General features: G+C 51.8%; 5 protein-coding genes across 5 annotated transcripts; 3 read left to right on the forward strand and 2 right to left on the reverse strand.

The window, feature by feature from the left end:
- Window positions 1-282: 282 nt before the first annotated feature.
- On the forward strand, window positions 283-1416 carry BDP55DRAFT_695758 (dihydrodipicolinate synthetase; the record flags this gene model as incomplete). Its single annotated transcript, XM_060577505.1, has 1 exon — window positions 283-1416. The coding sequence occupies one exon, from the start codon at window positions 283-285 to the stop codon at window positions 1414-1416; it is 1134 nt and encodes a 377-aa protein (XP_060426976.1).
- Window positions 1417-2946: 1530 nt separating this feature from the next.
- On the forward strand, window positions 2947-5107 carry BDP55DRAFT_770548 (uncharacterized protein; the record flags this gene model as incomplete). Its single annotated transcript, XM_060581088.1, has 8 exons — window positions 2947-3116; window positions 3166-3242; window positions 3293-3372; window positions 3431-3478; window positions 3546-3905; window positions 3998-4152; window positions 4202-4799; window positions 4884-5107. The coding sequence occupies 8 exons, from the start codon at window positions 2947-2949 to the stop codon at window positions 5040-5042; spliced, it is 1647 nt and encodes a 548-aa protein (XP_060426977.1). The 3' UTR covers window positions 5043-5107.
- A 557-nt stretch (window positions 5108-5664) lies between these two features.
- BDP55DRAFT_671587 (major facilitator superfamily transporter) lies at window positions 5665-7570 on the reverse strand. Its single transcript, XM_060575464.1, has 3 exons — window positions 6958-7570; window positions 6411-6902; window positions 5665-6352 (listed from the first exon to the last, which is right to left on the reverse strand). Exons 1-3 carry the CDS (start codon window positions 7153-7155, stop codon window positions 5720-5722), a joined length of 1323 nt encoding a protein of 440 aa, XP_060426978.1. The 5' UTR covers window positions 7156-7570; the 3' UTR covers window positions 5665-5719.
- A 1186-nt stretch (window positions 7571-8756) lies between these two features.
- On the forward strand, window positions 8757-11183 carry BDP55DRAFT_557379 (family 92 glycosyl hydrolase; the record flags this gene model as incomplete). The annotated part of the gene is made up of 3 exons (XM_060569690.1): window positions 8757-9820; window positions 9870-10547; window positions 10598-11183. 3 exons carry the CDS (start codon window positions 8757-8759, stop codon window positions 11181-11183), a joined length of 2328 nt encoding a protein of 775 aa, XP_060426979.1.
- Window positions 11184-11488: 305 nt separating this feature from the next.
- On the reverse strand, window positions 11489-11827 carry BDP55DRAFT_557324 (uncharacterized protein; the record flags this gene model as incomplete). Its single annotated transcript, XM_060569682.1, has 1 exon — window positions 11489-11827. The coding sequence occupies one exon, from the start codon at window positions 11825-11827 to the stop codon at window positions 11489-11491; it is 339 nt and encodes a 112-aa protein (XP_060426980.1).
- Between the last annotated feature and the right edge of the window lie 470 nt (window positions 11828-12297).

Raw genomic sequence — 12297 nt, forward strand, 5'->3', positions numbered from 1 at the left:
GGGGTCACATCATGCCTCACTGCCTGCATTCTTTCCCTTCCCTCCGATGATAAAAGGCCTTCTTCCCACTTCCCCCGTCTCCCTCGACTTGTTGAAGGACCTTGAGAAGCTACATAAACCAGGATCGACACAGCATCTACTCCTTTTGGTTCCAACCTCACCATCTTACTCCAATATCCTCGTTATTATACCTACCTTCATAACGCTTCGTGTATCCTACGTTGTGCTTCCTGTCGTCTCACCTGAAAGAAAGAACTTCTACTACAATCTCCCACAGCAGCTATGGCCCCTCACCAAGATGCGCCCTCGCCGGCGGGCAGTTTCACAGCCGGCTTCGACAGGATCCCCTTCAACCCTATCACATCTTCAAATCTACAAATCGGGAGTCTGGCCGCGGCTGAATCAAGTTCTCCTCTGAGCAGCTCATACGACAGCGCATCACTTGGCGCCGGCCTGCACGAAACCCGGCCGCTTGTTCCTGGCGTCTACGTACCTACCATGTGCTTCTTCGAGCCGGTTACGGAAAACGTGGACATCGACACGGTTGCTCGCCATGCAGTACGACTTGCTCAAGCGGGTGTGACCGGCCTGGCCACCCAGGGCTCCAACGGAGAAGCAGTCCATCTCTCACACGCCGAGCGCCAACTCGTCACGGCAACAACGCGGCAGGCTCTCAACGACGCCGGGTTCTCTCACATGCCCATCATCGTCGGCTGCGGAAGCCAGAGCACACGTGAGACGATACAATACTGCACCGAGGCATGGGCTGCTGGTGGAGACTATGCCTTGGTTCTCCCTCCATCATACTACGCTGGTCTCTTTGCTCCGTCATCGGAAACCATCTTCGAGTACTTTCATGCGGTGGCTGATGCGTCGCCGATTCCACTCATCATCTACAACTTTCCTGGCGCAGTGGGAGGCATGGATTTGTCCTCCGACGTCATTGTGCAGTTGTCTCAACATCCTAATATCGTGGGTGTGAAGCTTACATGCGGAAACACGGGAAAGTTGAACCGCGTCGCTGCTGCTACGAGAAAGCTAGCAAAGAACCCCAACTCAAAGATTCCGGAATTCCTCGTCTTGGCAGGTTCAGCCGACTTCTCTATCCAGTCTTTGGTGGCTGGAGGTCATGGCATCCTTGCAGGCCTGGCCAACATCGCCCCCAAGGCTTGCATCAGAACCATTGAGCTCTTTCAAGAGGCAAGACACCAAGAAGCTCAGGATATGCAAGAGACCGTTTCACAAGGTGACTGGACAGCGATCCAAGGGGGTGTTGTAGGTGTGAAGGCCGGCCTCCAGGCATGGCTGGGCTATGGTGGCGTGGCCCGGAGCCCATTGCCGAAGCCCACGGCCGAGCAGATGAAGAAGTGGAAAGAGGGATTCCGTGAACTTGTTGTTCTTGAGAAATCGCTGTGAGGCCAGCTTTCCACTATGGCACTGGTTTCCTTTTTCAAACCGAAAATACACGAGTCACGAGCCTTTGCTTGGTTCTGAGTAGAGCAGGACTCGGAGTTGCATAAAGGACTTTCTTGGTGTGTGGATTTGTATTGTTTAGATGACGAAGAGCGCAGGCCTTTTGTGAACCTCGTCATTGGAGTTACCTTGGCAAGTCTGTCAAGGACAGATCTGTCTTATTTTCCTATCTCGGTTGAGCGAAAAGCTGTTTTCTTGAAGGCAAAGTTTTGTTTTCTTAGGATCTACATTCTGCAATGTCTAATACCATTAGCATACAATCGTGGAATATGAGATTTGACCAGCGAGTCAACCTATTGACATGATGAAGATTTACCAGTTGCTCACACGCTTATGTGTCATAGTCACCAACAGCTGCGATGCGTCTGTCGTTCCTCCCAAACCTTGTCATAACATATAATCCATAATACATTAAGAGACATCGTGAAGGCACGCATCACAGACGACAACTCTTGTAGCCGCTGAAGAGCTTGATCTCTGCCACGTCAGAGCGCTTCGTACACCTCGTGCAGCATAGAAGTTACATTTCCCGGGAATAAAACATCGTATTCCCCAGCCAATGCATCTCCATCTTCATGAACAAGCGCTTCTATAGAGCTCCTCCGAGAGCGGTGAAGAAGCGCGGAAGAAAGTTCAATGATGGCGTGGCTTCGCATTGTTTCACCAATCGGCTGGCTGCATCTCGGAAGGACGGTATCATGTCACAAACGGAGCGTGGTGCTTTCTGTTCGTGAGACAGGCGAAGGTTGTGACCAACACAATTTCGGTCAGGCTACAAATCAGCGCCAGGAGGGAGACGCTCAATAACGCTCGTATCAGGGACCATAGCAAAGCCGCAGCGACGGCAATATTGACCGCTCTGCTTTCTTGACGATGATTTACCGTTTCCCTGTCTCATGGTCTGCAAGCAGTCACCCGTCGCGTTTCTAGATTCGAAATTGCGGAGCGGTCGAGGCTTCCTAATTCAGGATGAGTCTTATCGTCAATGTTGCCAAAATGAGCAAAGACTCATCAAAAGGAGGAGGCCCCCCACAAGGCGGCCCTTGAAGATGTCGTGATACAAGCAGGCGCCGTATCTATTTTGGTCAATTATACAAAAGTTAGTCCTACGATTGTTCCTGGATGCGAATACTCCCAGGGTCGTCACCAGCTGATCATACGTCCACCTCCTCCATCTAGGTAGAGGAAGGGTAACATCGTCACCATGTCGCGCAACGGTACGCGGCGGCAGGTACATGAGCATGATGAGTTTCCCACATTCTGGGTTATGATACAAGGTTGGTGACAGCACGGGATCATGGATCGGATCCGACGGCATTCGTTTGCTCGAAATATGGGAAAGAAGAAGGGAGCACTTGACTGCTCCATGTGAGAGAAGAATAAAATCGTTGCAACTTCCCAAACTTTTAAAGGAATGGCCTTCCTTTCCTTCACGTGTTTCCATTTGCCTAACGAACACCGCCTCAATACGCAATGATTTCGACCTTGTCACTCATCGTTGGCATTCTGGCTGCCGCACCATGGAGTATCACGGCGCAAGAGTACCCTATTATTGGAGTGAGATCCGGTATAAACATGCGGACTGGCGAAATGCCGATCCGGAGGAACATCAACAACATATATGGAGAGGCAGGACCGCAATGGTAAGAACAGAACTTGATGGCGGAGGCAATCTTTCTCACATACTCCTAGGGACTTATACGTTGGAGCCCTCGCAGCGATGCAGGATGCGAATGAGACTGATTCCACATCGTTTTTCCAAGTCGCTGGTTCGTCAAGAAGCTTCTGTATCATAAAAACCTTCCGCTAACTATCGCAGGAATTCATGGACAGCCGTACGTGGCCTGGGCGGGAGGAGGACCACAAACCGGAGCGGACGCTGGATATTGCCCGCACAACGTACGTCTTGAGCAGTTTGATATTAAAAATGTTGAAAATTCTGCTGATAGCCAACAAGCAAGGACTGTTTGGCACTTGGCATCGCGGATATCTCTCGCTTTACGAGGTTTGTACGACCCGTTCTGCAAACATAGAAACTCACTTGGCGCAGGAAAACTGACCATTTACTACAGCAAGTGCTGGTCCACTACGCAAATCGTATTGCGATGTCTTATCCGGAACCTCACAAAAGGGCATACGTTGAAGCCGCAGAGAGTTTGCGCGCTGCGTATTGGGACTGGGCGGCGGACTCTCAGGTCCCGCCCATGACGGCCTTGCCGACACTTGTCACCAAGAAGCCAGTGGACGGCGCCTTGCAGTCAGTTGCGGTGCGCAACCCGTTCTACCGATATAATTATCCGAAGACAGCTCTTGATGGCAGTTTTGGCAGCTTTGATGGACAAAATTATACGAAACGCTGTGTTGAGGATGGTGAGAGTTATCCTGATACAGCAAATGCGAAGCTTGCGGGGTACAACTTGAAGGAAAAAGTGGTAAGTAGAGGAACTGGATTCTAAGGACTATGGAAGGCATCATATGTTGGCCTAGACTTCTTCAAGTTGGTTCTTTTACTGACAAATCGCAGTACAATGTGTTTGTGAAAGCCACCTCCTTCGACGAGATGGTCACGGCCCAGAATGAAGGCCCCAACTTCGAAGGACCTCATGGAGAAGTTCATGTCGGGGCCGCATGCGGCCAGGATCTCCTTCATCTATCAACCTCAGCTTTCGAACCTCTGTTGTAAGTTCTTCCTCGGCATTATTCGGACAAGTCTAATTAATCTCTCGAGCTGGCTTCATCATGCAAACGTAGATCGCCTCATCGCCTTCTGGCAAGCCCTTCACTTTGAAAATGCCACAATGCATTTCTCTTACGCCTCGTCCCAAATGTTCGCCACACCATCAGGGACCACCGTCACCCCGCAGTACCCCTTGTGGCCATTTGTCGGAACGGGCGGTGGTCCGCTTACCAGTGTATCGGTGACCCATGTCCGCGATTGGGGGTACACGTATGCTCCGATGAGATTCTGGGACCAGACACCAGGAGATATCAAGATGGCAGTCAGCAGGACGGTGAATAGCTTGTACGGTCCCCTGGAGCAGAAGTCCTCCTCCATGAGAACCAGGCGGCGCAAAATGGCACCGAGAAGGGAGTACGTCGCCAAAGTCGAGGTTGAGAGAAGCGAATTGGAGTTGCCTTGCCAAGTGCAGCTCTTTCTGAAAGGCTCTATGGCCGGATCTTTCACGTTACTGGATATGCCTAGGCAGGGAAAGAGTTATGATGAGATTCCTCTGAACCGAGGTATGAAGTCTGCTGGCTTGCGTGATCTTTCAGTAAGTGGGGTTCTTGGAGGGATTGAGGACGGGCTGGAAGTGGTCATTAGCAAGGTGAGTACAAAGTTGCAGTCCGTTTCCTCTCACATGGTGTTGTACAGTTTCAAGGTCATGTTAGACTGACATGCCTCTGATTAGCTGGATGGTACAACAACGCCTCTAGATAGCGTCCCCAGCTTGAAGATTGAAGTTGAAGACCAAGAGATTGTTCCATCGGACACCATGGACCAACTCCCGACACTGGGTACCACGCGGAGTCAGCCCGCAATGCTACGACCTCGGTCAGTTGACTACTAGATGGCCAATTGCATCGCTGAGAAAGGGTTGTTTCTTGCGCTATCACATATATTCGCGATTGTCAGGTTATTGTTTCTACGTGAGTGGATGTAATGCCATTACTTCCACATGTCGCTCTCGGTCCGACGTTTGGTAGTAATGTGAGGCGGTATTTGTACTTAGATACTGAAGATAGTAATAGTATAGTATACAACAATGAGTCCTGCCAATGGTTCGAGCTTGAGACATTTTCTTGCCGTTCTTGTATTCCTGTGCCTGACTGATCTGTCAGATGACATTGAACTTTCCGCCCGCCCTGAGGTTAGCTACACACATTTGTTCTTTTTGAGAAGCACGATGTGTACATATGCACTGCGGCACGTCGGACATGAGAATATGTCAAATACGAACACCAGGACACAAGAACACCAAGCCCTAGCACAGCGAGACCCGAAACCAGGGCGAACGAGCGAGGTTGTGCTCAAACGGCCCGAAAGGCCCGTTCGTGGGGTTTGATGTGTCTTACGGGCGCTTAAGTAGACATCAGTCGGGGGGGGGGATGAGGGTGCCTCTGCGTGTCCGACTGGCGATGAGGTAGATGGAGTGAAGGCTCTGTCAAGCTGAAGACCAACCAAATTTTTTATTGAATAAGAGAAGATCATTGTATGAAGGCAGCGATGCAACGAATGACTATCTACCTACGCATCCTGTCCCCCCATGAGCCACAACGCGCCGCAACTCGCCTGGAGCAGCATGCCACAGACGAGAAACACCTTGCCCGCCTGCCCATCGCTGCTGAACATCAAACTCACAACCACAAAGACATTGAGCGGGATTCTCAGAACGCCGTACACCTGTGCTCTGACACCATCATCGACGACTTTCCCCTTGAGATACCCCATTGAGGGGAAATACAACCCGACGCAAGCTTCGAACAGGCAGAACAGCCAAAAGGTAAGTTGCTCTGCACGAGGAGCACCGGTTCCGAGAGCGAAGAATACGGCGTTGGCGGCGAATAGGACCGATAGCAGGAGCCGGGATGGCGTGGAGACGAGGGCAAGGAGGCGGGGGTACAGGAGAGAGGCGAGGAGTGTCGAGGCCATAAAGGAGGCAAAGATGATGCCGTATGGCAGAGTCTCGGGCGATGAGGAAGCGGAGACAAGAACCGGAGACCAGAGTACTACAAAGAGGTACATTGAGCCTTCGAACATGGTCGAGGCGAGGCCGATCGTGAGAACGCGCTTGTCCGTCATTGTGGCCCAGAGACTAGGCTTGTTGGCGTTGGACTTTTCCGATGAAGAAGCTTGGCCTGTCAAGCCGTAGTTCTCATCCTTCATATCCGGTCAGTCAGAAGATAGCAATCAAATACGATGAGATGTCGCAACATACCCATTGGCTCGCAATAACACCAGCAGCAACGACCAGCAGCCCGACACTAGCCAAGAAAGGCGACTTGCGCGTCCCGGTCACGGAAACGAGCCACTCGCTCACCACACCGCTTACAATAGCGACGATGCTGTTGACGGTACTCATCAGACCGAACGTCCGCGAGAGGTCCATGCCCTTTTCGCTCAGACGGCGGGCATGGAAATCGGTCACCATCCAGCTCTCGAAGACGCTGAACAAGAGACTCGTCCCCAGGCCGCCGAGGACGCGGCCGATGAATAGTAAAGGTACACTGGGCATTGTGGTGAGAATGCAGGAGAGCGCGTATGCGCCGCAGAAGAAGAGGCAGCTGGCCTTGCGGCCGTGGCGGTCAGCCAGTGAGCCGATGAAGTAGCCGGCCACGGCGCCGGAGACGAAGCCAGTCGTGAAGAGCGTTGGCACGAAGTCTGCGGAGATTTGGTGCTCGTTCTTGTAGAGAGAGTACAAGAACGGTCCCTAGTGTTGCCATGTCAGAGGTTCCATCAATGAGTTTGTGTGAGAGGCAAGCTACCTGTAGCCAGTCTGAACCCATTACGAGGGCATAGACCACGTAGAAGGCCCATTGGGAGCCTGTCGGCTTTGGCTTCTGCTCTGAAGGCTTCTTCTCATCTTTCTTGGAGGGGTTCGACTTTTCTTGGTTGCCCGAAGCAAAGAGAGCGCCGCAAGCGAGGAGGAGGCCCGCGAGGTTGAGTTGGTAGATGTCCAGCATCGTGGCGGATACCTAGCTGGCGGCAGGGTACTAGATTCTCAATCTTTGCGCACTGGTAGATACGTAGAGTGAAGGATACGAGAAGAAGCCGGCTTTGATGTGAGATTGTGGTAAAGAGACGAGATTAAAAGCGAAAGCACCGTGAGGTGGAGTTGAAGTCGTTAAACTTCAAAGTTCCAGGTGTCCTTCTCCATCTTGCACGGGGTGATTTTCCGGGGGCTAAGCTGGAGCATGGAGTGTTTCGGGCGCACAAACTCCAAAGGGGGCTCTTCCAAACGTCTCGTTTTAGTTCATTGAGTTCGTCTGATATGGATGAGCCTGGTGTTCGGACGAATGCTTCTCGTCCATGTGGACTTGTAACTTATGTAAAGCCATTGTCATATTGTCAGTCTGACTCAACGTGGACTGAGTAATATTATAAGCCACTTTCAAAATGTAGAGAGAGACGACTGAAAGGCGTGTCCGGGGAATGGGACACGAATGGGAGACAGTTGAGAGAGCTAGGGCCGTGCTATCCCTGTAACGGAAACGAGCTAGGGGCCTCTCTGTGTACGGACCCCCAGGAAGATCACTCTGTAGCTTCAAACACCATGGTTTTCGGAAACATCAATAAACACCTCGCGTTGTCTCCCATCTTCCAGACCTACCAATACGAGCATGGGACGAGTCTCCCAGCTTCGATCCCGTATTGCGGTGCAAGATTACCAGGGCTCGCTCTCCTCATTTGGCCTCGCGAACCCGGCCCGTTACTATCACCCATCACTCTCTCCTATGCCGGTATAATTGTTTAGGACTTCGGCATCGGCTGCAAGAGCACGGTGTAATGTGTTCACTTAGCATTTTGTCTTGCATTCTGAGAGACCAAGAGGCAAAATCCGTGACGGTGGCTAATACATATCGTCAGAAATTGTAAGTCCCATCACCTAGCGCATACACGGGAACAAACTCCCCGTCACTGCAATAGCAAACGTGTATAAGCGAACGACTGAGCCAATCTATCGAGGAAGTGCTGATATCCCAAGCGAGCTCTTCCATGAAAGTCCTTAAGATCATTTAATACCACATATCGCGCCGCTTTTGGTACTGAGCAAGTCTACATTCGTTGGAGAATGACATGAGGGGCATAGCCTATTAGATCATACCTTATATACCTGGTCTCCGCAAAGCCCGCCGGTATTCTAGCTTGGACCGACCGACACAATTAAACTAACTACTCCATGTAACGTTCATTATTCCCGTGATCTTCCATGGGATCGTCAAACCTAGTACCACCTACCGCATGGAGCCTTTCGTGCGGGGTTAAGAACTAAACTTTGCTTATCAAGTCGGACGACGTTGCGGCCGGGATTGCCGTGCGGTCATTATGCATGAGACAAGGCAATGGGAGCAACTGAAAATGAGCTCTTCAGAGACTCAGTCAGTCATCTCAATCTCATCTTTGACACAAACTGCGCGGCTTCGGGGTTTGGATTAGACTCTGCTTACACGGATAACTCTTAACCAGCAAGCTCTCCCCCTCGAATGTGCTACTTGAGCGTAAACCGCCGTTCAAAGACTAGTTCGTCCGGTTCATCGCAGCGGGCCCCCGTCGCATGTAAACGATGCGCTTCCTCGCACCGCTCACTGCCTTCGCAGTGACGGGATGCTGTCAATCATTTGATCCTCTGGTCTTCGTCGACCCCTTGATCGGCTCCCAACGCGGCGGAAACGTTTTCGCCGGCGCCACATTACCGTATGGCCTCGCCAAGGCCGTGGCCGATGTCGACGGTGAGAAGACTGGCGGTTATTCAACTGATGGGAGCAACATCACGGGCTTCAGCATCGTTCACGACAGCGGGACCGGTGGAAACCCCAGCTTGGGCAACTTCCCCCTCTTCCCGCAGATTTGCCCCGGCGACGAGCTCAACGACTGCAAATTCAGGATTGGGGACCGAGCAATACAGCACGATGTGAACAAGACTATCGCTGAGCCAGGGTACTTCTCCGTCGAGCTGGCGTCTGGCGTGAAGGCGGACATGACGGTGTCTGAGCACGCCGCGCTCGTGAGGTTCAAGTTCCCCAGCGGCGGAGACGAGCATCCGCTTGTGATGTTGGACTTGACGGATCTATGGGCCAGTAGGCAGAATGCTTCGATCAAGATCGACACACCCACCGGTCGAATGTTTGGAAACGGGACATTCCTGCCCAGCTTCGGTGCTGGGTCTTACATGCTTCACTACTGTGTTGACTTCTTTGGAGCCAAGATCTTCGATACTGGAGTATGGGTCAACAACAGAGCTGGTAACGAGCCAAAGGAATTGTTCATTACGAGAGGCTTCAACTTGTTCTATCTCGAGGGCGGTGGTTTTGTGCGTTTCAAAGAGCTGGCCAATGATACTGTCACTGCCAGGGTGGGAGTCTCGTTCAAGAGCAGTGATCAGGCATGCCGCAATGCAGAGAAGGAGATCCAAGATCCTATGAACAACTTTGATGCGCTGGTGAAGACAGCAAAGGACGCTTGGAGGGAGAAGCTGAGCCCGATATCAATCAAGGCGACTGGCACTACGGACGACTTGCAGAAGAGCTTCTGGAGCGGCTTGTACCGTAACATGATATCTCCTCAGAACTACACTGGTGAGAATCCACACTGGGACAGCGGAATCCCTTACTTTGACTCATTTTACTGGTAAGAACAGAATCCATGTCTCTAGCCTCCCTTCCTAACGAGTGAGCAGTATGTGGGACAGCTTTCGTGCCCAGCACCCTCTACTTACCGTCATTGACCCAGCAGCCCAGTCGCAGATGGTCAACTCCATGCTGGATATCTACAAGCACGAAGGCTGGCTGCCAGACTGCCGCATGTCTCTCTGCAAAGGTTGGACTCAGGGAGGCTCCAACGCCGACGTCGTGATTGTTGACTCTTACGTCAAAAACCTGACCTCGATAGACTGGAAGCTGGCTCTCGCAGCCGTAATGAAAGATGCCGAAGACGAGCCTCTGGAATGGTCTTATGAAGGCCGCGGCGGCCTCACAAGCTGGAAGGCCCTCAACTACATTCCCTATCTAGACTTTGATCCAATCGGGTTCGGCACGAACTCGAGGAGTATAACGAGGACTTTGGAGTACTCTTACAACGACTACTCCCTTGCGACGCTGGCTCAGGGACTGGGAGAGAGTCAATTACACGACAAATACATCGTGAGAAGCATGAACTGGCAGAATCTGTGGAAATCGGACCAAAAGTCGCTAATCAACGGCACTGACACTGGATTTTCTGGCTTCTTCCAGCCCAAGTACATGAATGGAACATGGGGCTTCCAGGATCCCATAGCTTGTTCGAATCTCGCTGGGTTCTGCTCCTTGACGACAAATCCAAGCGAGACGTTCGAGGCGAGCATCTGGCAGTATCAATTGTTGGTACCCTCCGACCGCTCGCATCCAAGACCTGGCTAACATCTTATAGTATCGTCCCACATTCGACATCAACCCTCATTGACCTCATGGGCGGCGACGATGCCTTCGTCTCCCGACTCAGTTACTTCCACGCCTCGCCCTTAGCCGACATCTCAAACGAACCCGTATTCTTGACCGTCTATCTCTACCACTATGCCGGTCGTCCAGGTCTCTCAGCGGAACGCATCCATAAGTATATACCTTCGGCCTTCAACTCCTCGCGCGGCGGATTGCCGGGTAACGATGACTCTGGCGCCATGGGTGCGTTTCTTGCGTTCTCCGTTATGGGTCTGTTTCCGGTCGCTGGCCAAAACGTCTACATCATCACGCCGCCGTTCTTTGAGGAAGTGAGTGTCAAAAGTCCTGTGACGGGGAAGAATGCTACCATAAAATGTGTCGGCTTTGATGCAGCGTACAAGAACATCTACGTGCAAAGTGCTAAGCTGGACGGGGAGGCATATAACAAGAGTTGGATCGGACATGAGCTCTTTAGTCAAGGCAAGACATTGGAATTAACGCTGGGAGATAAGGAGTCGGACTGGGGGAAGAGTAAAGAGGCAAGGCCGCCGAGTTATGTGGCTGTGTCGAAGACGTGAGGGTCACCGCATTGTATTCACAGACGTATACTCAGATGCCCGTAATCCGCAGTATTCCCCCGTGGAATACAGCACAATCACCATCGAGGCTTTATAGTCATTCAATTCGCGGTGGTAAGGCAAAAAGCACAGCCTGAAGTGTACATGACCTAGTGGTGGAAGGTAATGCCCGGTGTCGGCAAGAGCGCGAGTTCGAATTTGGTTGGTTCTACATAATGCCACAGGCGGCTTCTTTTCTGGTTTTCTTTTTCCTTCAATCCCCTTTTTCTTATTATCTGCTCCGGATCCTTCTTTCCACCGTCAATCTAGCTACCACACGCCCGCGGCGTCACGCTTCCGAACCCTCCTGACTCCATGTCTCGTTCCCGTAGCTCACGCTGCTCCCTTGCGTACTTGCGATCGATAAAGTCGGCACTGTCGTATAGATCCACGAGCTTGGGGTCGACGGCGCTTCCAATTTGGTATTCCTCCTCACTGGCGAACAAGAAAAAGGTGCCGCGGGGGGCATCGTCGCAGCTTGTGTGGTGAACCACGATGTTTTCTGCGTCGGCGCAATAGACTTTCTCGGCCTTGACACTCCGCGCGGCGAGGAGAGCAACTGCCGCGGTTCGGAGGCCGGGCAGGGCAACTTGCTGTCTTTTCATTCCGTTGTGTGTATGTGTGAATGTGTGTGGGTGTGTTGTGTGTCTTACTCCGGATTGCTCACTAGGAGAGGCGAAGGGCTTGATGGTTCTTGGATGTAAAGAAGACCGACTAGGACACTTTTGGTGAAGAAATTGAGTGAGACGGACGATTTATGGAACGTCAGGACGATTGGCTCGAAGCTGGACGGTGAATGAGAGCCATTCCACGTAAGTCACATTCACCACCCGAGACCGGGCTTCAATAGCCTCCTGATAAGGCTTTAACTACTTAATCTATTTAACTACTGGTCGTATACAGTAGTTGGTCTTGCCAACAGTCGCCGAGGCCTTTTTCTAATTCAGCCATCACTGGAAACTCCAAAGATACGCAGATCAACTCTAGTCAGTTGACGAAGTTCACGTGAACTCTTGGGGCGTGATCGCGGTATCCCTGCACCAACATAGCACGGCCATCCCGATTGTCTTGGCAT

Source organism: Colletotrichum godetiae (genome assembly GCF_030913485.1).
Source record: "Colletotrichum godetiae strain CBS 193.32 chromosome Unknown BDP55scaffold_34, whole genome shotgun sequence".
In the NCBI taxonomy this organism is placed as follows: domain Eukaryota; kingdom Fungi; phylum Ascomycota; class Sordariomycetes; order Glomerellales; family Glomerellaceae; genus Colletotrichum; species Colletotrichum godetiae.